The sequence below is a fragment of the Echinops telfairi genome, unplaced genomic scaffold, assembly GCF_000313985.2.
Source record: "Echinops telfairi isolate 266 unplaced genomic scaffold, ASM31398v2 ScPeMD7_18;HRSCAF=68, whole genome shotgun sequence".
Lineage (NCBI taxonomy): Eukaryota > Metazoa > Chordata > Mammalia > Afrosoricida > Tenrecidae > Echinops > Echinops telfairi.
Window position 1 is genome coordinate 5180314 of NW_022103915.1, and position 24633 is coordinate 5204946.

The window sequence follows — 24633 nt, forward strand, 5'->3', positions numbered from 1 at the left end:
TAACAATTTATAAACTATCAAGGGCTCATGAGGGAGAGGGGAGCGGGGAGGGAGGGGAAAAATGAGGACCTAATGCCGGGGCTTTAAGTGAAGAGGAAATGTTTTGAGAATGATGAGGGCAATGAATGTACAAATGCGCGTTGCACAATTGATGTGTGTGTGGATTGTGATAAGAGTTTTATGAAACCCTAATAAAATGATTAAAAATAATAATAACAAAATAAACAACAAAAACAGTGGTTTGTGGGGGGGGGCGGGCAACTGGGGCACTGGGGCTCTGCAACTCCTTGGAGAAGGACCTTTTTAGGAACATCTGGGTGTCACGCTAGGCCTGGTGGTATAGGGGTTACGTGTTGAGCTGCTATTCTGAGGTCACCCTTTCATTACCAGCTACTCGTATTGTGTCAGCGCTGGGAGGCTTACTAAATGTTTGGAGATTACATTCCCCTGAACTGAGCCAACCCAAGTATCAAGAACACATTGTTCTCATTTCTGGGGCTCTGCAACTCCTTAGAAAAGGACCTTTTTAGGAACATCTGGGTATCACGCTAGGCCTGGTGGTATAGGGGTTACGTGTTGAGCTGCTATTCAAAAGGTCAGCAGTTCAAAACCACCAGCCACTCTGAGGGACAAAGATGGGGTTTTCGTCTCCTGTGAAGAGTTACAGTCTGTCCTGTAGGGCTTCTGTGAGTTGGCATGGACTTGATGGCAGTGAATTGTGGGTTTGGTATGTCACACTGTTGGGAGGAAGTGGGTCTCAGGTGAGCAAGAGAGGGAGCCTGGGCAGGGAGGCTCAGCGATGGAAGCATGGACTCCCCACAATGGACTGGACACTGCTGGCTGCTTGGACTCAGGTAACTTTAGCCCAAGGAGCCCGGTGGCTAAGTGCGTGTCTACTAACCCAAAGGTTGGCAGTTTGAACCCCGCCTCCATCAGTGGGAGTGTGAGAAATGCCTAGTGATCTGCTTCTGTACAGATCACAGTCTCGGGGCCCGTGGAACCCTTCCGCTCCGCCGGTGTGAGGTGGCATGGGCGCAAGGCAGAAACGTCACTTTAACTCACATACAAAAAAAGAAAAAGAAAGAAAAGAAACCAAACCCACTGCCATACAAGTTGATTCCAACTTATGGCGACTCGATGTAGGGTTTCCAAGACTATACATCTTCATGGGAGCCTACAGCCTCATCTTTCTCGCGAGGAGCTGCTGATGGGTTTGAACCATCAACCTGTGGTTAACAGCCCAGTGCTCTCACAACACCACCAGGGCTCCTTTTAACCCACACCTCACAGCTGTTGAGTCAGTTCCCACTCACAGCGACTCTATACAACAGGGTCGACCTGTTCTGAGACAGTAACTCTTTATGGGAATAGGAAGCCTTGTCTTTTTCCCAAGGAGCAGCTGATGGTTTCAAATTTGCCAACCCTGTGGCTATCAGCCCAACTGGTAACCAGAGAGGCTCAGAGCAAATGCGTTTGGGGCTTTCGCTGTCATTCAGAGCCGCCTGCAAATGGACTGTACCGTCTATTCTTAAAACTGCTTTTGTCCATGGCTGTGTCCCCAGGGAGGAGCCCGGTGGCATTAGACAGCTGCCCTCAAGGTCAGCAGTTCCAGCCCACCAGCCACTCCTCTGGAGAATGATGAGGCTCCCTGCTTCCATAAAGAGTTATGGCCCATATGTCAGGGTTAGCGGGCAGGTGCAGGAACAGAGGGTGGGGCCAGGACTGGAGGGTGGGGTCAAGACGAAGTAAAAATATAAATTAATAATTTATTTTTTTTTTTTAAAGATTCCCAGCCCTGGAGAGCCTTGTAGAGTTAGTTACTGTGCGTCAGAGTTGACTTGCTGGAGGTGGGTTTTGCTTTCTGTTGTGTTTGAGGTTTGCATTTTGTCTTGTGCCCTCAGTGCCTTGTGCATAGAAGGTGTCTTACTTCTCTCGAGTGGCTATAACAGAGATCCCTCATGGGGTGGCTTGACGTGGGTTTGTTCACAGTGGAGAAGGTCAGAAGTCCGAATGAGCGGTGCTTGTTCTAGGGAAGGCTTTCTCTCTCTGCCCCTGGTCTCTGGAGGAAGGCCCCATCTCTTGGGCATCTGCATCCTGGGTCCGTGGGGAGCACCAGGTGTCTGGGCATCTGCTTTCCTCCAAAGCTGCTCTGCTTCTTGGTTTAACCTCTTTCATATCTCAAAGGAGGCTGACTCAAGATACACCCTACTCTAATGCTGCCTCATTTGCATAATAAAGACCACCCATTCCGAAATCCCATTATAACCCCACCACCCCGAGTCAAATCCAACTCATAACCACCCTTTCTGAGGCTGTACACCCCGTGGTTGTTGGGGGGCGGGAGAGAATGTGCAAAGGGTCCTCCAGGGTAGAAGGGACCGGGTCATCCCGGGTTCTCGGGTCATCCCGGGTTCTCGGGTCATCCCAGGTAGGACTCAGGGCACTGTGATGACACTGTGTGGGTGCCCCAGCCCTCTGCCCCCTGCAGCCCAGCTCTCTGAGGTCACCCTTTCATTACCAGCTACTCGTATTGTGTCAGCGCTGGGAGGCTCACTAAATGTTTGGTGATTACATTCCCCTGAACTGAAGAAGGCACAGTCCTCATTGTGAGGGCTCAGCACAGGGACTAACTTTCACTCCAGCCAGCTCACAGCCTGTACTGTCCCTGGGCATTCCTGGGAGGCGGCCCATCTGTCCATCCAGATGTCCAAGCCTGTGTAGTGACTAGGTGACCATGGGGCACCTGGCTGGGGAGAGTGGGTGGGACGGGGAGCCATGAGAGAAAACAGACAGACAGACAGATGTCCCTGACTTGCTAGCTCCCCCTGATCCCATCAGACTCGCCACACGCACAGGGATATTTTGGGAAACATTGTCCGGAAGTTAGGATGGCAGAGCCGGTACCTCTAACACATGGCCCAGTGCGCGCTGCAGGCACTCCGAGGCCCTGGCTCAGAACCCAGTGGTGGGCTTGGTTCTGTTTTCACAACATACATATATGCGCCCTGCAAGCTGCTTTCCTACCCTGGGCATTGGCCCCTGGCTTCCAGTGCTGCCAGGGTATGAAAACTACCTCCCTGTGCCTGGTGCTGTGTGCTCCTGACGAGGAGGCCAGGGGAGAGGAGCCAGTACAGGTGCTACTATTAACTACGGTCCTTGGAGCCCAGCAGGGGACGCACGACAAGGCCATGGGCCAGGCTGCCGCTGAGCGTTCCCTTGGGTGAAAGAGAAGGGAGGGGTCTACAGGAGGGCGAAGCGCAATCGAGGAGTAGGGGAAGGGTACACTGTTGGAGGGGGTGATGAGTGGTATCCACCCTGGACTGCACAGTTGATAAGCTGAAACATTACCCCCACCCACCTCATTTACAATGAAAAAATTCATTACAACAACGAACTGTCCTCGCCGTGCTCCTTGTGGGCCCAGCGGGGCAGTGGTCTCCCAAGTGGACACATCTGTTGTCTCCAGGACCGGGCCCCCAATCCAGGGCCATCGAGTCCATCCTGACACATCCCCAAGAAGAGCGCAGGTGCTTCATCCTTCTTACGCACCATGATCCAGTGCTTGCTGGATGCTTGTGGCTGCTGCGTCCCATCCGCAAACGAAGGTGCTGAAGGACCCTGAGGGCTTATGCAAACCGGTAACATAGCTTTCCAGCATCACAGCCAATGGACAGACAAGGGGCGGGGCTCCCACAGGCTCTCACGGACAGTGTTGCTTTGACTATTGGCTTACAACTTGTTGTGTGAATAACTGCCAAAATATTGTCCCCAGCAGCAGCCCAGTTGGCATTCTCACCTGCAGTATTCGAGGGTCTCCGTTGCTCATTGTCACCAGTATCCCGGTCCTGTTGTTGGGTGCTATTACCTTGCTTCCAGCCATAGGGACTTGGCACAGCAGAATGAAACTGCCGGGTCCCATGCCGTCTTCACAATTGTTCTTAAGCCAGAGCCCATGTTGCAGCCACGGTGTGAGTCCATCTTACTGAGGGCCTGCCTCTCCTTCACTGCCCTCAGCTTCACTGAGCGTGATGTCCTTCTCCAGGGACTGGTCTCTCCTGACAACATGTCCAAAGTCTGTAAGAAGAAATCTCACCAACTTGCCCCTAAGGAGCACTCTGGGCGTACTTCTTCCAAGACAGCTTGGTCTGTCCTTTTAGCGATACTTTCTGCATTCTCCTCCAGCTCCATCATTCAAATGCATTGATTCGTCTTCTCTTCCCGATTCAACGCCCACTTTTCATACGCAGATGAGGCAGTGGTCATCTGCATCTCATCATGATTTGATTGGGGGTTCCCTAATGACTGATGAGGTTGAGCATTTCCATATGTGTACCCCGATCCTCTGTCTGTTTCTGACACAGAGTTGTCGGCCTGTTTCCTGAGACAGGTCTGCCACATGCTGATTCAGCAACTTCTCCAGCAGCACCCAGAGTTGGGGTGTGAACCCACGGCCCCCTGACCCTGGAATCTGTGCCTTTGGAGAACCTGCCCATAGAAGAAGCTTCAGTGGTGGCAAGATCCTGTGGGCAGTTGTTTGAGAAAAATCGTGTCCCCTCGCCTGCAGGCTTGGGGCGTGACAAAAACTCATTGCTCTGAGCAGTCTTGGGGGGCTATCCCAGCGTGCCCTCGTGCAGCTCCTGAAATAGCCTTTTGCCTCCCAAGATTTTGCGCTCAGTTAAAGAGCCCTCCTGATGGCAAAGTGGGTTAGGCATTGGGCTGCTACCCACAAAGTCAGCAGTTCGAAGCCACCAGCAGGAGAAAGATGAGGCTTTCTACTCCCATAAACAGTTACAGCCTGGGACACCCCCCCGGCGCAGTTCTCTGCAGGGTCACTGGTGTCAGCAGTGAGTGAACGTTTAGTTTGTGCCCTAGCCAACGCGGCGGTGACCGGAGGAGAATTCAGGCTGGAGGTTAGAGGGGAGAAGGTCTGATGGTTACCTGATTTCTTTCCAACCTCCTCCCTGGGGGCCTTTGCAGGCATGGGAGGGACAACTCCCTGTCCGTAAGCTAGCAACCTCACATTACTAACTAGCCGGGTTCAACAGAAGAGAGAGAGCTCAGACAGTGTGAAGGGGAAGAGTCCATTTCCCCGCCCCACCTCTACCCGCCCCCTACCAGCCAGGAAATGGATGCCAGATGGTGGCAGTCGCCCATAGGACACACAAGCACCCCCTCGCACAGAAAGGGTCACGCTGACCTACAGGGTGCTAAGAACAATGCTGAAGGACAGCAGGGCTCAACCTGGGGGTCAAACACCCCTTTTACAGGGGTCGCCTAAGACCATATTTCCGATGGTCTTAGGACTGAGACACTGCTCCTCTGTCTCCAGGGAGACCACCCACATGCAGATCCACCCACACATGGGGTCACCAACACATGAGGAACTGTGTTAAAGGGTTGTAGCATTAGGAAGTTGGAGAACCACTGCTGTTGGAGAACTTGGCCTTGGCTGAGTGAAGGGGCCAGTGTAGCACTTGTCAACCTTGAGAACACCGTCTTGTGATTTTTTATGCCTCTTTCCCTTACACGTCAGTGAATTTCATCTCCTTCCCAGACAACTAACACGCCTGGTTTGCGAGTTCCTGAGCCTCGTGCCAACGATCCTTAGTATTGTCCGTGGAGAGAAGCGCTGGCCCCCTGTGTGGGAAGAGGTGCAGCCAGAGTGCCCTGAGAGGCGAGGGATGGTGAGACTTCATCTCACCCACTTTGGAGAGACCAGTCCCTGGAGAAGCACATCCTGCTTGGTAAAGCACAGGGGCAGCGAAAGCGAGGAAGGCCCTGGACACGATGGAGTGACACAGCGCCTCCCACCATGGGCTCACCCAGAGGAACCACTGGGACCCTGCCAGGACCAGGCGTGGTTTCATTCTTCTGTGCAGAACGGGAGTCGGAGCTGACTTGATGGCACCGAAGAACAGCTGGTAACCCTGCTGGCCCCCTCATGTTTCTCTGACAAGTGCGTGCCCTGCCTTCCAAGGCTCTCTCCCGCTTCGTTTGTTGAAATACTTCCTAATAGGGAGAAAGATGAGGCTTTCTGCTCCCACAAAGAGCTATGGTCTCGAGAACCCAGAGGGGCCTTTCTACCCTGTCCTGTAGGGGCGCCGTGAGTCAGAATGGGCCACTCTCCAAAGTCACCTGCCTGGCTGCAGGAGAGCGTTTGTACGGAGAGAGGACCCATCTGCTTGAGCTGATTATTGGCTGAGTTGCTTATTTGTTGAGCGTCTCAAGCAGAGTTGGCGTTTCCTACTGAAGATACTTCGCCTCACATGTTTTGGACAGAACCTCTGGCGAGCCCGGTCCGTGGTAAAAGGTCACCATGCTTGTACCATAGAGGGCAGATGAAAACGAGGAAGGTTCTCAGTGAGACGGATCGACACTGGCTGCCCCCGTGGGCTCACGTATGGTGAGGCTGGCGTAGGACATGCACGTGTCTCCTTCTGTCGGGCTGAGAGTCCCTGTGGTTGGCAGCTGACTGAGGACACTTAACCACCACTGGGTAGCATGCAGTCCCTGAGCCTCACACTGGCTGGCACGTGGGTGACATGGGCTCTCCTCAGAGTCACAGCTGGACTGAGACTGTGCCCCTCAGTTCACAGGTGAGGGGAGGAAGGCTCTGGAAGGAACCCCAGAACAAGTTCAGTTCCCCGCCGGGCTCCCCACTAGTACTTGCTCCACACTTCCGCCACACCGTCTGTAAGGGCCACCACACCGTCTGTAAGGGCCGCGTGCTGTCCCCATGGTGGCCACCTCAGCCCACATCCTTGAGAGCTGACCCAGTGGCCCCAGCTCAGAGGTCGGCCCACACAGCATCGAGGGCCGCCCTGCTAGCACAGAACAGATGGAGGGAGGGCTTATAACAGCATGCAGGACATTTGGGCCAAGTTTTTCCGTGTGTGTGTGTGTGTGTGTGTGTGTGTGTGTGTGTGTGTGTTTAAGCATTCAGTTTTTTAAAACAGATTCATTCACAGTCACTGCAGTTCCCCTCAGCCCAGCCTAAGGGAGCAAGCTCAGCCAGCTGCCTCCCTCGTAACAGTCTGTGTTGGGCACACTCAGAGTCGCCTGCCTGGCTGCAGGAGAGTGTTTGTACATAGAGAGGAACCATCTGCTTGAGCTCTCTCTCTACTCGAGGGGCATTGGTGCCCAGAGAGGGCCGGTGATGAGAGGACACTACCCCACTGCAGCACGCACCCCCAACGGACAGCCGGCATCCACTCCTTACCCACTGCCCTAGGTCAGGGTGTCCCGGTTCTCCTGCCGGCCCTTCCCCCATTCCCCATCATCTTTCCCATACACACGGAAAATTCCTTCCAGCAGAAACGACTGTTCTACCTCCAGGAGCTAAGGGGGATTTGAGGAGCAGGGCCTGAACATCAATCCTGCTCGGGTAACCAGCTTTGTAAACCTGGGGGACACTCTCCCCACTTTCGTTGTTGTTGTTAGATGCCCTTGGCTCCATCTCATAATGACCCCATACACAGAGCAGAGCTTGGTCCTGTGCCACCCTCACAAGGGTGGTCTGGACCCACCAGCCGCTCCACTGGAGAAAGGTGAGGCTTTCTGCTCCCATAGTTTTATAGCCCCAGAAACACACAGGGCAGTTCCACTCCCTGACAGTCGCAATGAGTCAGAATCAACTCGATGGCAGTGAGTTTGGCTTTGTTTCTGTCCTGCCCCATACCATTGAGCTGGCTTTGACTCATAGGACTCTGTGTGCAACGCTGCCTGGTCCTGCGCCGTCCTCAGTTGTAATGTGAGAGGCTCTCATGGTAGCCTCTGTGCCAAGCTCTCTTACTGAGTTTCCTCTTCCTTCTCTGGAGACCGGTCTCACGGAAAACAAGTCCCAAGTAAGCGAGATAAAGTCTCGCCATCCTCGCTTCTAAGGAGCCTATGGGCTGAGCCAGTGGTGTTGTTTTCCGTGTGTGTGTGTGGGGGGGGGGGATGTCTTCATATGATGCTGTGGTAGTTATATAATCTGTTGTCAATTTGAGAGGATTATGAGTAAAGGGGGGGGGTTGGTTGAGGAGCTGATGAATCCTTGGGGTGCTCTGAGACCATTATGGGTACCGGTGACCTTTAGTCATTCTGACAGTTACTACCACCTCACCACCCCTATCGGAGGTTCAGGAAAGCCAGGCTCCCGTGGGCCTAAGTAGAGCAGTGGGTCACCCAGAGCTGCTCAGAGCAGAAGCCTTAGAAGAGGCATGTTTTGCTGGGTTGGATTTCTTTCCCATCTTGTGTTGAAATATCTTACTCTAGCGTTCCTTTCTCATTAGACCTCAGGCACAATGACCCGCAAAGACTGAGAACCCATGGGGGAGATGATGGGCACAAGAAAGAGGTCCTGGGATAGTTACGCTTCACTGGGCACAAGGTTAAACGTTGCCAAGCAATAGAAGTCCTGGCCTAAGCTGCAAACCAGAGACCAAACCCACTGCCCGCAAGTCCATCTCAGTGGTGTAGGGCCACCCTAACAGCCATGCAAAGGGAGGATCGCAGGGAGACATTCCACCCAGTCTCCTACCTGAAGCAGATGCCCGTTTACAGGTCCGATGGTCTGGGTGGCCTGTGACCACCAAAACTGCTGTCCCCGTAGCTTCCTCAACTGGCAGAAGCTTGCCTCCTCCATCTCCGGACCACCGGTGTCACCCAGAGCCTGGGTCTCTCTTTTCAATGAGCTGGGGCTACCTTTTCAATGAATTTGCCTTCCCTGACCTCTGCAGCCAGGCCACCCCATTTCCCTCCATCAATCTCGTAGGCGATGGTTTCTATATGCTTCATCGTCTTAGTCCCCGCCTCAGAATGCTTCCAGCTTTCTTGGGCTACCCAAGGCCATTCTCATGATTTCCTGTGTGGTCCAGTCCGCTGTCGGGTAGACTCCGCGGCCTGTATCACAGTGTAAGGGAGGAAACCACGTGTCTAATGCAGGGTCTCTGAAGTCGCTCCGTGAGGCATGCAGACCATGCCAACCAGCCTGCCTTGTATGTGGGCCAGATGACGCGAGGAGAGGTTGGGCACTTGGGGAGGAGGAGACCATTCATGAGTAGACCTTTCTTGGGTGGCTTTGCCCATGGCAATCTCTGAGTATGCTTCTGTTCTGTCCTGACCTCCGTCGCCTTCTCTCCTGAAATACTTCCTCACTGTCTCTCCATAGTGGTCTTGCGCCCCCAGATACCTGAAGTTCCTGGAGGAGGAGTGCGCTGGGCTGTACTCAGTCCCTCCACTCCCTCGTTCTAGTGAATCTGGGTGTAGAAGGTGCACACGGAATCTTTTGCATCCAACTTTCTAATCGTGCTCGTGGGCCAGTGTGTCCGCCGCCTCCTGCTCCAAGGGCCTCAGCGGCGCGTCGGCCTGAGAGGCCCCTCCTCATCGGGTTATGACGGAAACTAATTCCGAGATAGAATGTGCTTAGGCTGGAGCTTGCAGCTTAATAAGTGTCAGCTGTTGTTATTTTGAAGTGAGTGCTTATTGAATACTTCCTGTGGGCTGGGTTCTCTGTGGGAATACAATGATGAGTCATGCACACTCCCCCTGGGCAGAGATGAGATCAAGGATCAAGGTTATCCGTAGTTCATTATGGTCCACACAGTCGAATGCGTTTGCGTAGTCAACAAAACATAAGGAAACATCTTTCTGGTGTTCTCTGTTTTGAACCAATATCCATCTGACATCAGCAGTGATATCCCATGTCCCATGTCCTTTTCTGAATCCGACCTGAACCTGTGGCAGTTTCCTGTCACTGCTGCAACCGTTGTTGAATGATCATCAGTAAAACGTTACTTGCATCTTATGTGAGTGATACTGTTCTATAAGCTACACATTCTCCTGGGTCACCTCTCTTTGCAATGGGTACAAATATGGACCCTTCCAGTCAGTTGGCACGTAGCTGTCTTCCAAATTTTCTGGCATTGAAGAATGAGTGCTTCCAGAGCTTCATCAGCTTGTCGAAATATTTCAATTGGTGTGCCATCTATTCCTGAAGCCTCATTTTTGGCTGTTGCCGTCAGTGCAGCTGTGACTTCTTTCTTCAGTATATTGGTTCCTGCTTATATGCTACCTCTTGAAATAATTGAATGTAGACTAATTCTTTTTGATACAGTGGCTGTGTATTCCTTCCATATGCTTTTGATACTCCCTTCATCATTCAATGTTTTTTCCATAGAATCCTCCTTTACTGCAACTTGATGCTTGAATGTTTTGTTTTAGTTATTTCAATTTAAGATATACTGGGTATGTTCTTCATTTTTGGTTTTCTAAGTCTTTGCCTATTTCACCATAGTATTTTACTTTGTCTTCGTGAGCTGCCTTTTGAAATTTTCTGTTCAGCTTTTGAACAGAATTTCTTCCATTTGTCTTAGCTACACAAGGATAAGAGCAAGCTTCACATTGTTTCTGTCATTGGTGTTCGATGCTGCGAGTCGGTTCTAGTGTGTTCCCATCATTCAGGTGGAATGCACACACAGCCACATTTTTGCTCTCATGGACTTGTTTTAATTTTCGTCAGCTTTGACCTGAACTTACATAGGTGCAGTTGATGGTCTGTTCCACAGTTGGCCCCTGGCTTCTCCGTCTTCTCTTCTCACTTTTGGCAACTCCAGTTTTCCTAGATTCATGCTCGTACATTCCAATCATTAGAAGGTGTTTGCGGATGTTTCTTATCTTGCGCTGTGCCCCATCAGCCAAGGAAGGTCCCACAGGCTTTCCTCCATCCACGTCCACTCTACTCTGAGGAGGCAACTCTTCCTCAGTCGTACTTTGAGTGCCGTCTAACACGAGGGGCTCGTCTCTGGCACAATTATTATACAAGCATTATTATTTCAAAGACCTTTTTTATCCCTAAACATCCCACCAAAGAAGGCCCAGTTGTTTTGTGGTACCTAAAGATGGAGTACCCTGGCTTTCTTAGGTCACACAGAGTCTTACTGCTCCGACTACTCGGAAGAGTGAGTCTCTTTTAGACCGTGTAGCTCGGATTGGTTTTCACCCAGTCTGCTGTCTGTCGAGGTCCGGGCACAAGGAAAAGACCTCCTTCAATTCAAGTCAGAGCTGCTGTTCTCTGGGAGCAGTTTGTGTGTCTAAAAGCCACACCAGGGGGGTCTGATTTCACTCTCTTCTCCATCCGGTCATTCATGCAGCCAACACGCACCCTGTAGCCTCCTCTGTCCTAAACCACGTGGAAGTGATGATCTCTCAAGGCAAATGGCCAGCCGCTCTGCAGCACAAGGATGTGACAGTCCGTTTCCACGACGATGTATAGCCTTGGGAGCCCTATGAGGGCAGATCTCTTCTGTCCTACGGGGTCTTTAAGAGCCGGAATGACTCCGCAGCAGTGGGTTTGGCGCATGTTGTTGTTTTTAAGAAACATAGCTGGTATATGTTTGGCCCCCTCACGAAATTTTTTTTTTTTAATAAATCATTTCATTGAGGGCTCATACAGCTCTTACAGCAGTCCATACATCCACTGTATCAAGCACATTTGTACATATGATGCCATCATCATTTTCAAAACAATTTTTTCCTACTTAAGCCCTTGGTATCAACTCCTCTTTTTTTCCCCTCCCCAACCCTCCCACCCTCGTGAACCCCTGATAATTTATAAATTATTTTTATCATATTTTATACCCTTCGCCCACGTTCCTGTTGTTCGTCCCTCCGTGGGGAGGGGGGCGTACGGCAATCATTGTGATTGGTTCCCCCTTTCTCCCCCTTCGTCCCCCCACCTTCCCCCTGCCTTCATGGTATCGCTACTCTCGATATTGGTCCTGAGGGGTTTATCTGTCCTGGATTCTGTGTGTTGAGAGCTCCTATCTGTCGCAGTGTACATGCTGCATTCTAACCAGATTTGTAAGATAGAACTGGGGTCATCACAGGACTGGGGGAGGAAACATTAAAGAACTAGAGGCATGTTGTGTGTTTCGTCGGTGTTATACTGCACCCTGGCTGGCTCGTCCCTTCCTTGTGACCCTTCTGTGAGAGGATGTCCAATTGTCTACAGATGGGCTTTGGGTCTTCATTCCGACACCCTTTGTTAGCATCAAAATGGTTGTTTGTTTTGGTTCTTCTTGTAACTGATCCACCGACGCCGTGTGATCACACAGATTGGTGTGCTTCTTCCCCATGTGGGCTTTGTTGCTTCCCTGCTAGATGGTTACTTGTTTAACTTCAAGCCTTTAAGTCCCCAGACACTATATCTTGTAATAACCAGGCACTATCCCCCTTACTAAATTGCCTCTCAGGTGCCAACAGATCCCAGTCTGCTTTTCTATTGCCCCAATGTGATGGACAAGGGGCCTGGTGCATGGTGGTTAAAGCAGCCAACTGCTAGCAGTTCAAGCCCACCAGTCACTCCTTGACAGAACGCTGTGACCGTCTGACCCTGTGAACATTTACAGCCTGGGAAACGCTATAAGGTCACCATGAGTCAGAATCTGCTCCACACCAATGGCTTTCTGGTTGGTTGATCATGATTGATGGAGAGGTCAGTAATGCGCTAGAAATCCAGCCTTATTATTAGTAAGGGCATTCCTTTGATTGAACAGACCAGGAAGCCAGAAGTGAATGCCCAAGGACATAAGCCAGAGCCCATGCCATGGAGATGAATCCGACTCATAGCAACCCACAGCACAGAGGAGAACTGTGCCTTCTGGACTCTATAGGAACAGACAGCCTCCCTTTTTGCCCTTGGTGTGACTGGTGGATTCAAACACCGGCCTTGGGGTTAGCCGCTCCATGCACAGCCCACTGTGCCACTAGAGGTCTCCCAAGGATATGCAGCGTGTCAGCAAAGCAAAGGCTGCAATGCATGTCTCATGCCACCTTGGCTAGGGATCTTCTCACCTTTCTTGTTCCTTCGCATGATGTGACATGTCTTCTTGAAGTTCAGTGTTGTAGCTGAAGGAATGCGCGGAGGTTCAGCTTCTTTTGATACTCATCTTTAGTGAAACCAGTTTAAAAAAAAGAAGGCAGTAGCATTTGTGAAAGAGAGGACATTAGATTAAATAGAAAGATACTCTCTTCTAATAAGAGAGGTTTACACTCCGGCTACCATCTTCAGGAAGTGCCCAGAAAATGAACCAGAGTGCCCTTGGAGACTTAATCAACTTCCTCAGCTCCTTCTCTGGCTGCGACAAAGGCACTGTCATGTACTGATTCTGTGGATACAAACAACTAGGAAACCGAGCAACATATATGTTGCTGTTTCAACTCTTTTCAGACACTGGCTAGGCCATACATGACTGGTCCTTGAGAGAAAACACACACACACACACACACACACACACACACACACGGGTAAACCACACATGGCTCTGCCTGCTTTCACGTCCTGGTCTTGGCGCAGAGACGGAGCGTAAGGGAGAGGTGAAGAAGTAGCGTCTGCAGCTCCCAGCGGCTGGAACAGCTGGACGCTAGGACAGGGACCCAGAGAAAGGGCAAGGGCAGCAGAGGTCTGAGTAGGGATGGATTCAATGTGGGTTGTTAGTGGAGGACTAGACGACTGTGTTTGGGGTCAGACTCTCCATGAGGGCTAGCTGAGATTGTCTGCTGTATGACTGAGCTGAACAGTGATTCTGCTCACGTCCATTCCGACAGCTAGCGTTTCCGGGACTGTAACTCTTTCCTGGTTCATCCTCACAGGTCATTGTGCCCTCTCTCTGCTGCACTGAGAGGGCTTGAAGAAAGAGGCCGTACTGAGCACCTCAGTCACTCATTTGAGACCCAGAATGGCTGTTCCTTAGGAGTAAGGGTCATGTCTTTGACCAAGGGCTATATATACTGCAGGATCCGGTTCTAAATGAAATTCAAACTTAAGAATTGAACCAAACCTGACAGCACCCACAAAAAGTGCCAATGACTGGCCTGTCTTTCAGGATAAGTGGAATATTCTGAAAGGGAGAAGACATAATCTAGTGTCTCTGTAATACATTCTTCACAATGCCGGACATCTAATCATAAGAGTAAAATGGAAATGCAGCCTCTGCTTAAGAACAAAAGCAAGCAGCAGACCCTTCGGTGACCCTGAAGTTGAAATTGCCAGGCAAGTACTTTAAAGCAACTATTATGACTATATAAATATATCCAAGGGTTTGAAGGGGAGAAAAATGGATCACATGAAAAAACAGATGGAGGACCTCAACAGATAAATGGCCATTTTTTTTAACCAAATGAAAATTCTAATGCAAGAAATGAAATTTAGAAAATCACCAAATGGGTTGGTTTGAAAGTGGATCAGTGTGTTAGTGCGGGTTGACTAGAGAAACAAATTCATAGACACTCATGTGTATAAGAAAGAGCTTTATATAAAAGAACAATTGTCTCTTGAGAAAACATCCCAGCCCAGTCCAGATCAAGTGCATAAGTCTGGTATTATCCCATATGTCCGATACCAGTCTATAAATTCCTCTTCAGACTCACGCAACATATGCAATGACCCTGAATGCAGGAAGATCACTGGCCAGTGGGTGGGAAGTCTTGTGGACCCAGTTGCGTTGGAAGCATCTCAGTGCTGGCGTGGGTCTCTATGTGGCTCCGGGGCACTGGATCCATCAGTGTAGCTCCATGTGGCTTGTCAACAGGATCCTCTCATAGGGAGAGTGTGTGCCCCGCCTCCAGGGAGGAAGATAGGAGTTCCCAGAATCCTCAGGAAAAGGCCTGATTGACAGGCTAGACTCCACCCTTTTGTTCAAGTGGACAGGGATGATGTAACTGCCACAATCAGAGATGGCAGAAAAAGACAGCCGTGAGGTAAAATGAAGAGGGTTAACGTATTTGTCACTGGAGTCTCAGAAAGTGCCTTCAAGAGTGAAGTCAAAATAGAGACAATTTTTAGATAAAAGAAAACGTGTTGGCAGAAGGACCGCTATACAAGAAATACTTTAAAATATTTTTTTCTCTTTAAGCTGAAAAAAAAAAAAAGATATCCAGAAACTTGAATCTTCTGGAAGGAATGAAGAGTACTAGGAAGGATAGGTATATGGATAAGTTTCAAGGCTTTTGCTTCATCTCTGCTACACACACACACACACACACACACACACACACACACACACAACTGCATGACTTTTTAAAACAAGCATTATAACATTACATTATGAATTTATAGTTAGGGGCATACAGTAATTGAAGAGCCCTGGTGGTGTCTTGCTTACAGTGCTTGACTGCTAACCAAAAGGTTTAGCACCCCCACCCCCCACCCCCCAACCACTCTTGGGAAGAAAGCTGCAGTCCTCTGCTTCGGTGAAGATGTACTTTGGAAACACTAAGACAGTTCTAGAATATCCTGTACCGAACGATGAGTCACACCTGACTCCACCACAGTGGGTGTGTAAAATTCTTATATTTCCCATAGTGCAATATTTTAATTATCTTGTAGAAAGTTGAAAATATATGTTGTGATCTCCAGAAAAATCTTCCAAAAAATGAAAAGACGTATGACTGCTAAAAGCAATTGATAGAATGGAATTCTAGAAAGTATGTTTAGTTCATCGAAAAGAAGGCAGGAAAGGAGGAGAGAGCAACCAAAGACAGGTGGGACCAAGAGGAAACAATCGCGGCATGGCAGGCCAGTAGCCACCTGTGTTAGACTAGAGAAACACATCCAGAGACACTCATATTTGTGTGAGAGTTTTATATCCAAGAGTAGTTGTATATTAAGAAAACATCCTGGCCTAATCCAGAATCAAGTCCCTAAGTTTGCTATTAGCCCATATACTGTACTGGATACAAGCCCATCAATTCTTCTACAGACTCACGTAGCACATGCAATGATGCCAAAAGCAGGAAGACCACAGGCCAGTGGGTGAAAAGTCTTGTGGAAGCATCTCAGCACTGGCGTGGCTCTCCATGTGGCTCCTCCAGCTCCGGGGCTCTGGCTGCCATCAACGTGGCTTGTCAGCAGGAATGTGAAGCAGAGAGAATGTGTGTCCTGCCTCCAGGGAGGAAGACAGGAGTTCCCAGAATCCTCAGGAGAAGGCTATGCCACACAGAGGCCTCATTCGCTATGACCTGATTGACAGGCTAGCCTCCACCCTTCATTCAAGTTGACAGGAGATGATGTAACGGCCACACCACCCATATCAATAACTACATTAAATGTATATGAATGAAATACTCCAATTAAAAGGTCAGACTGGATGAAAAAAGCAAGCTTCGGCCATTTCCTATCTACAGAAGACCAACGATGCAGGTAAGTTGAAAGTGAAAGGACATGAACTTGGCCCCTTCAAGGAAACCCAGTCGCTTCATGTGTCTGTGACAGTTGGACAGTGAGTCAGGAAGACTGATGTTGATGTGTGTGAATGCCGGTGCTGGAGAAGAAGCGTCAAAGTACTGTGGACTGCATAAAGAACCAACTGATCCTTCTTGGAAGAAGTCCAGCCACAGTGCTCATTGGAGGCAAGAATGGTGAGACTTTGTCTCCCTTCCTTTGGACGTGGTATCAGGAGAAACCAGTCCCTGGAGAACATCATACTTGGTAAAGTAACAGGGCAGCGAAAAAGAGGAATGCCTTTGGCAAGATGGATCGATACAGTGAGCGCAACAATAGGAACAATTGTGAGGCTGATGCAGGACTAGGCGGTGTCTCATTGTGTGGTGCATAGGGTCTCTTTGGGTTGGGACTGTCTCGATGGCATCTAACAACAACAAGGACATCCCAACTCAAGTCCCTGGGACCTGGAAATATGTTACCTGACGCGCCAAAAGAGGCTTTGCAGGTGCAATTAAAGTGATAGACCTTGAAATGAGGCAGTTATCTTGGATGAGCCCGGTGAGCCCACTCGAATCACACAAGCCCTTAAAAATGGAGAGCATTTTCCATCTTTGGTGGAAAAGAAATGGCAGAACAGAAGTAGGGTCAGAGCGATCTAGGTTGCTAGCCCTGCAGAGGGAAGAAGAGCCCCACAAGCCAAGGAGTCTGAGTGGCCCACTAGAATTAATAGGAACCCAATAGAGGATGGGATATAGTAGACTCTGTCAAGAGATGACGACACTTCACACTGATAAAAGGTTCCACTGATCAGGAAGATACAAGAGGCCTTCAAAAAGTCCATGGAAACAGAGACAGTGGAATTCCCCCCCCACACTTTTTGAAGCCCCCACCCTTGTAGCAGTCATGATTTGCATACACCTCACAAGAGCTTCACAAAAAACGAAATTAAAAAGGACAGAAGAGAAGTAGACAAATCCACCATTACAGTGGACGATTCTGAGCCCTTTCCTCCCCCCTGGAGAGGACAATGGAATAAGAAATCAACAGAGAACTCCGTGCAGACCTGGGCAAGCGGAGCATCACTTTCACCCACCTGGATCTCACTGGTGTCCCAGCGTGGGCTCTGCCCAGCATGGGCTCTCCTTCTGTCCCAGTGCATCCGGGCCAGTCACCGCCATACAGTGTATGTTGCACCATAAAGCATGCTTCATTTCCCTTAACACGTTTGGGATCTTACTGGGAACAACAAAAGAAAAATCCTAAGAGCATTCCCCAAGCACAGCAGGATATGATTGGAAGTCAACTAATGCCGAGATACGTAGGCAAACACCAAATGTTTGGAACTGCTAGAAAAATGCTTGTTAAATCCTCTATGGGTGGAAGAAGACATCACAAAGAAATGGAAAACATTTTGAACAAAACCCACAGCCTATCAAAATATGCGGTTGACGCCTAAAACCAGCCATCGCTTCAGAGGGCTTTCTTTTGAAATGTGTTTTCACCAAGCAACGTGCTTCCAGCTCTTCGGTTAGCTCTGGTTTCTGTCTGCCTTGCGCTCTGTGCAGTTCTTTCTCACTGCACCAACAAGAAGGTTCTAATATACCTATCCTGAAAGCGTTAAAGAGCAAAGACGGCGCTTTCCCGACTAAGGTGGTTCTGGCCCAGGCCATGATAGTCTGAGTCACCTCATCTGCGTGGGAAGGCTGGACAGCAAATCCTGGAGAAACATGGATGCATTTGAAAAAGCACTGATGAAGGATATTGAATATAGCGTGGGCCGGAAGAATGAACAGATCTGTCTTGGAAGAAATGTAGACAGAATGCTTCTTAGAAACAAGCCTGGTGAGACTTCATCTCACATACTTTGGGCATGTCATTAGGAAGAACCAGTCCCCAGAGAAGGAGAGAGAGAGAGAGGGACCTTCGATAAGATAGATTGACAGAGTGGTTGCAACAATGGGTTCAAACACAGCAATGATTCTGAAGACGGCGCAGGACCAGGCAGTGTTCTCTTCGCTTGTCTGTAGGATCGCTATGGCTTTCAATGAGATTGATGGCCCCCACAACACCACAGACCGCCAACAGCTTGGTGTCCTTCTTCCAAATCTGCAAACTCCCTCCAGGCCTATCCCTGCCACTCTTTTCTGCCGCAGGTGTCTAGCACTGAGCTTGACCCTCAGTGGGATCTCAGTAAACTCTGAGTGACAGATGAGGGATGATCTGATCTCCATGAGAACCCAGCGGAAAGAGGCAAAAATAAGGATTGTCCCCATTGTGTAGCTGGAGAAACCTCGGGCTCCCTTGACGAGTAAGTGACAGTGCCAGGTCTCTAGTGCCCCCATGACCTCCTCCTTCCGGGGCCTCCTTGGCTGACTGAAATGTCCTCGGGCAAGAAGAGTGTCTCCCCAGCGCAAGTGCAGGTTTTCTACCCGAGTCAAATAACAAGTCGGTTGGCCACCCCGTGCCATTCTCAGCCAGCATCACACTGTCACACAGTCTTCTTTTCTCTGGAGGGCCCCCAAAGGCACTTTCCTATTCTTGGAGCATTTCAGCCTGGACAGGTCTGTACAGCTAGGTAATGGTGCAGCCAGGGTCACCACCTGGCTGGTTGCAGGAAGCAGGAAGCTGCCTGGGGCTTGAGGCTTGAGGTTTTTCAGCCATGGAGGTTCCAGGCCTGCGTGGTAGTGCGCAGCCTCCCACGCTGCAGGGGGCCCCTGCACCCTCAGCTTCTTGTTTCTCTATTTTCTACCTAGGTTTCGGTTTTTGGCTCGGATCTGTTTCCCCTTTGTCTCTGGTTCGACTTCCTTTTCCTGTTTGGTTTTAAAAGGAGTCTAACACCCCCTCCCACCCCTCCTGTGCTGTCTTCAGAGGGTCTGCCACCTCTGAGCTGCTTGGCCTCTGTGCAAGAGCAGGATTCACCTTCCAGGGCACCCTGGGCTGACACCTTCCCGCCAGGCCATGGGGTGAGTGCTGGACCTGGGAGAGGGGACAGAGGGATGTCCAGAGGAAACCCGCGTCTCCATGGTTCAGAGAGAGGTGAAACACCCTACCCTATGATTCTCCTGGGGAAATCAAGGATGGGCAAGGGACCTAACCTAGACCACATAGCACAGCTGCACCCTCTCACGAGCCTGTTTTCTGGCTCAGGGTGCATGCAGTTGACCTGGCCCCCTCTTGATGAGTCCACAACAGCCTGGGGTAGGTTGCTTTCTCTCCTTGGGGCGTGAGAGGTAAAGAGGGGAGAAGGGGTTCCCACTTGCAATAGAAACTTCATGGGTGGTAAACAAGCGGCCATCTAGCTCAGAAGCAACAAAGCCCACATGGAAGAAGCACACCAGCCTGTGTGATCACGAGATGTTGAAGGGATCAGGTATAAGGCATCATCAGAACAAAAAATCTTACCATAGTGAATGATGGGGGGAGTGCGGAGCAGAGACCCAAAGCCCATTTGTAGGCCATTGCAGATCCCCTTGCAGAGGGGTCTCGGGGAGGAGATGAGCCAGTCAGGGTGCGATTTATCAACGATGAAAAATACAACTTTCCTCTAGTTCCTAAATGCTCCCCTCCACCCCCTACTATCATGATCCGAATTCTATCTTGCAAGTCTGGCTAGACCAGAGGATGTACACTAGTACAGATAGGAACTGGAAATAGAATCCACGGCGGATGATCCCTTCAGGACCAGTGGTGTGAGTGGCGATACTGGGAGGGTAGAGGGAGAGTGGGTTGGAAAGGGGGAACCGATTACAAGGATCTACATGTGACCTCCTCCCTGGGGGACGGACAACAGAAAAGTGGGTGAAGAGAGACGTCGGACAGGGCAAGATATGACAAAATAATAATTTATAAATTATCAAGAGTTCATGAGGGAGGGGGAACGGGCAGGGAGGGGGAAAAATGACCTGTTGCCAAGGGCTTAAGTGGAGAGCAAATGTTTTGAGAATGATGAGGGCAATGAATGTACAAATGTGCTTTACACAATTGATGTGTGTATGGATTGTGATAAGAGTTGTATGAGCCCCTAATAAAATGATTAAAAAAAAGAAAAAGAAACTTCCTGGGTGATACTAGTGGGAACCCTGGATATTTGACGGGAGAGACTCGTGGTCTCTGCCTGCCGGTCTTGTTGAACACGTCTGTAATCACCTGCAGATCCAGAATCTGCCCTCCTGACTTCTGGGCCCCCTTCTCAAGTTGAGGTGGCACGCTGGACATGACTGTCCCCTGTCTCCGACGCCCTGACAGACTGGAAGTGGTAGGACAGGGACCTGTCCTAGATTCACTGCAGATGGCTCTGTCCTAGCATGCAAAGATGACCCCTCACCTTATTTAGCTCTTTGAATAGCCCAGCGGTGAGGTGGTGGAGGAGCCCAGAGGTTGAGGAGGGTGGGGGGCCTTGCCTAGGGTCGCGAGGGCAAGAGCTGGGCCAAGAGCCCACCCAGAGCCGCCCCTGCAGGGGAAGCCTCTGAGTGGACCTGTGTATTTGAGCACTGTGCTTTTCCCAGCCCTGTCTGGACAGGAGGAGCCCCAGGGGCTGTCTATTCCCACAAAGATCTGCAGTTAGTTCGGAAACCCCAGGGGCAGTTAGTGCTACCCTGCCCCATAGGATCGCTATGAGTCAGCATCGATTCTGGTGGCAGGGGTTTTAGTTTCCTTATCGGTAGGGGATCCAAATGCCCACTGCAACTCAAAAGGTTCGATGGGAATGCTTGAGGGGGGTGGGGGGCAATCTGAAATGAGAGAGGCTGGTCGTGCAGCCAGTTGTTGGCTCAGTGTGTGTTTGGCACCATGTATTCTCAGTCACAACCAAATCGATGTTTGTGTTTCACTGCTGTGGCAGTGGGTAAAAGGTGGCTAGTGCTCCATCTGCCCAGCAGGCCCAACCTCCCCGCAGAGCTGGTGGGTTCCTTCTGTCTGGATGCCATGGCCCGACCTGGCTGGGAAGGCAGTGCTGGGCTTGACTCCTGCTCCCCCACATCCTGTCCCACGGCCTGCACCTCTCCTTGAGCGGTCCATGGTCTGTGGGTTTCCACGTGGCTTGTCGCAGGGCAGGGCCCAGAGGGTCCGTCCCCAGCCACACAAAGCACAATGCCAACAGACAATGGGGGGGCGGGGGGGGAGCAAGGCCATTTCATAAGGCCTTCTGAAACCACAGAGACCTTGAAAGGGCCCCCCGAGGCCACCCACAGGAGACCGTGCAGGTCGGTGAAGCTCCAGCAGTCACACCTCAGCGCCTGTCCCCTGTGTGTTCTCAGGCTGGCAGAGGAAGGAAAGGTGCGTGGTGGCGGGGATGATGAAAACTGGATCATCTAGTCCAGCCCTGCCCGGAAGCAGAGCCAGACATGCCATACTCTCAGTACTGGTATTGAGAGGTTATCTGTCCTGGATTTCCTGTTTCCAGCTCTTATCTGTACCAGTGTACCTCCTCTGGTCTGACTGGATTTGTAAGGTAGAATTGGAGTCATAATAGTGGGTGGGGAGAAAGCATTAAAGAACTAGAGGAAAGTTGTATGTTTCATCAGTGCTACACTGCACCCTGACTGGCTTGTCTCCTCCCCATGACCCTTCTGTAAGGTGATGTCCCGCTGCAAGGCGGAAATCTTTGTGCAGGCAGACAGCCTTGTCTTTCTCCTATAGAGCAGCCGGTGGGTTTGAACCATTGACTTTTCTGTGCGTAGCCAAGTTCTGGAGCACCAGGCCGTGAGGGCCCTTAGGATTTCCTGTTGTCCTACCGAACTCAGAAACCAAACTCCTTGCCATCGAGTCAATTTCAGCTCATCACGCCGTGAAAGGACAGTAGATCTGCCCCTGTGGGGGCCAAGACTGTCGTTACGGAAGTAAAAAGCCTCGTCGTTCTCCTGCGTTGTCTTACGGCAGCCATAGAATCTGTAGCGTTGGAGCAGTGATGCCGAGGGGGTTACGCTTTGGGTTGCTAACCACAGGTCAGCAGTTCAAAGCCACCAGCTGTTCTTGTGGGAGAAAGACAAGACTTCTACTCTCATAAACAGCTATTTAAACGGTGTTGGAAGTGCACAGGGCTGTTTGACTCTGTCCTATAGGGTCACTATGAGTCAGACTTGAAGGCAGTGAGCTTGATCTTTTGGGGGGACATACCGGGATGTGACACCTTGGCTTCTGAGGAACCTGGGTGGCTATGACAAGGGTGCCAAAGGTCTTCTCATCATGAAAGCCTTGGTTCAGCCATCCATCCGTCAAGGGACATTTCCTGAGCACTTCCTATGGGAGCACCAGAGCTCACGACCATGCACAGTGCTGTCACTGTCTGTGCTTCGTTCGACCCTCACCAGTCCTGAAGGGAAGCTGGTGTGGGTGGTGCAGGGTCTGTTTCAGAGAGGACAGAAACGGAGGCAGAGAGGAGTCGCGGCATGGTCGAATGCAGAGCCCGGCAGTGGTGGGTCTAGGGTCTGAAGGCATGTCCCTGAGCGCAGGCACTGCCCTCAGGGGTGTGGGGGGAGATGTACCGGAAGTTGTGGTAGCTTATTTGGGAAGGGCAGCCGAGCTGAGAGGTTGTGGTGGTCAGGGGCCTGGAGGCTGGTGCACTGGACAGGTCTCAGTGGAGCTTCTAGATGAAGATAGACCAGAAAGAACAGTCTGGCGCTCTGTTTTCAAAAACCTTCCCCCAAAATCCTCATGCATCCATCCAGAGATCTGATCTGCAGCCCATCCTAGGAAGCACCCAGAGCTGGGCGGCGTTTCATGGGCTCCCTCCTGGAAACAGAGAGGAGAAAGAGAGTAGCTTCCCTGTGTGGAATGCCATGTACCAGGCACTAGGCCCTGCATGTGAGATGCCTCATATTTTATCCTCATCCTCTTAGGTGTGAAGATGGGCCCATTTCACAGGTAGGAAAGCAAAGGCTCAGTAGACATTCGGTCACTTATTCTAGGTCATACCAATGCCATTTGGCAGCCAGGTTGAAGCCAGGTGGTTCCTACCTTTAAAAACGGAGTCCTTATTGGTCTCTGGGGCAAAAGAGAAAGGAGGCAACTGAGAGAAGGTGCTCGATGACAGGCCTCACCGTGTTCTCAAAGCACAGCTTCATCCACACTGAGACCCCAAGAGCTAGATGGTGCCCAGCTACCACTACTCACCATTCTGGGCAGATCCTGATCGAATGGGTGGGAAATTTTGAAACAGGACCTTAAATTCCTTTTAAAAAAAAAGGAAACTAGACTTAACTACAGCTGTTGAGATTGGAGGACTTCCTGAGACGATCACCCCGAGCTACTATTTAAACCTGGAACAGAAAGTATCCCAAGTTCATCCTTTCCCTAAGTAACAAGACTGGCTTAACAAAGACTCTTGCCCAGGAGTCCCACACTGCTTTAAAGATTCATAGACTTGAGACCAAATGATCGACCATGGCCGTGAAGCGCTAAGTAGCAGATGAGGGGCCAAGGAAAGTTGTTGTTATGTGCCATTGACTCAGTCCCTACTTAGAGCGACTGAACACACAGCAGAGCCGAGCATTGCCTGGCTCTGCAGCATCCTCTTTGTCCTGTCTGCACCCACTGTTTCGGCCACAATTGCAGCACATCTTCCTGACAGTCAGTCTTCCTCTTGTTTGCAGGCCTGCTTCACCCCAGGTGACCTCCTTATCCAGAGACAGGTCTCTCCCAATAATACCTCCAAAGTACCCGAGACAAAGTCTCACCAGCCTCACTTCTAAGGAGCTTTCTGGGTGTGCTTCGTCCAAGACAGACTCACTTGCCCCTTCCGACTGTCCACAGTACCTTTGGTCATTTTGGCCAACAGCGTCATGCAAATGCATCGGTTCCTCTGCAAGCTTCCTTATCATTGTCCGACTTTCACGTAGGCCTTTGAGGGGATTGAAGACACCCTGGCTCGGGTCAGGCGTACCTCGGTTCCCAAGGGACAGCCTTGCTCTTGAACCCTTTAAAGAGCTCTTGTGCAGTAGCTTTGCCCAGTGCAACAGATAGTTCAACTTATTGACCGCTGCTTCCATGAGCGTGGACAGTGGATCCAAGAAAAATGAAATCCTTGATAACTTTTATTTTTTCCTCCATTTATAATGATGGTATCGGTTAGTCTGGTTGTGAGGATGTGGTCTTCTTCACATTGAGTTATAATCCATAGTGAAGGCTGCAGTCCGTGGTCTTCGGGATGCCCTTCTTTCGGCATATTGCGTGATTTAATCGTTCTCTCATATCCAGAAAGCATCATTCACTGCCATCGAGTCAGGTTTGACTCCTAGCGACCCTGAAGGACGGGGTAGAATTGTGAGTTTCTGAGACTAACTCACGTGTGTGTGTGTGTGTGTGTGTGTGTGTGTGTGTGTGATTCATTGGGATACAATCCGAACATACTACTCAATAGTGCAGTCATATCAGTAAGTGTTTTACAGTTACTACCCAGTCAGTTTTAAAACAGTTCTTCCTTCAGGTACTCC

The 24633-nt window shown here is 50.4% G+C and overlaps 1 protein-coding gene across 3 annotated transcripts in view; it reads left to right on the forward strand.

Annotated features, from left to right (window-relative positions):
• The window catches only part of EVL (Enah/Vasp-like), a 91579-nt gene that overhangs the window by 4658 nt on the left and 62288 nt on the right, over positions 1 to 24633 (forward strand). Inside the window, exon 1 of one of the 3 annotated variants that reach the window (XM_045288202.1) lies at positions 19148 to 19167. The exons of the other annotated variants lie outside the window; for them this stretch is intronic. Within the exon in view, the coding sequence (XP_045144137.1) occupies positions 19163 to 19167 (5 nt within the window). The 5' untranslated portion in view covers positions 19148 to 19162. Of the gene's footprint in view, positions 1 to 19147; positions 19168 to 24633 lie in introns of those variants that run through there. 3 annotated transcript variants of the gene reach the window in all.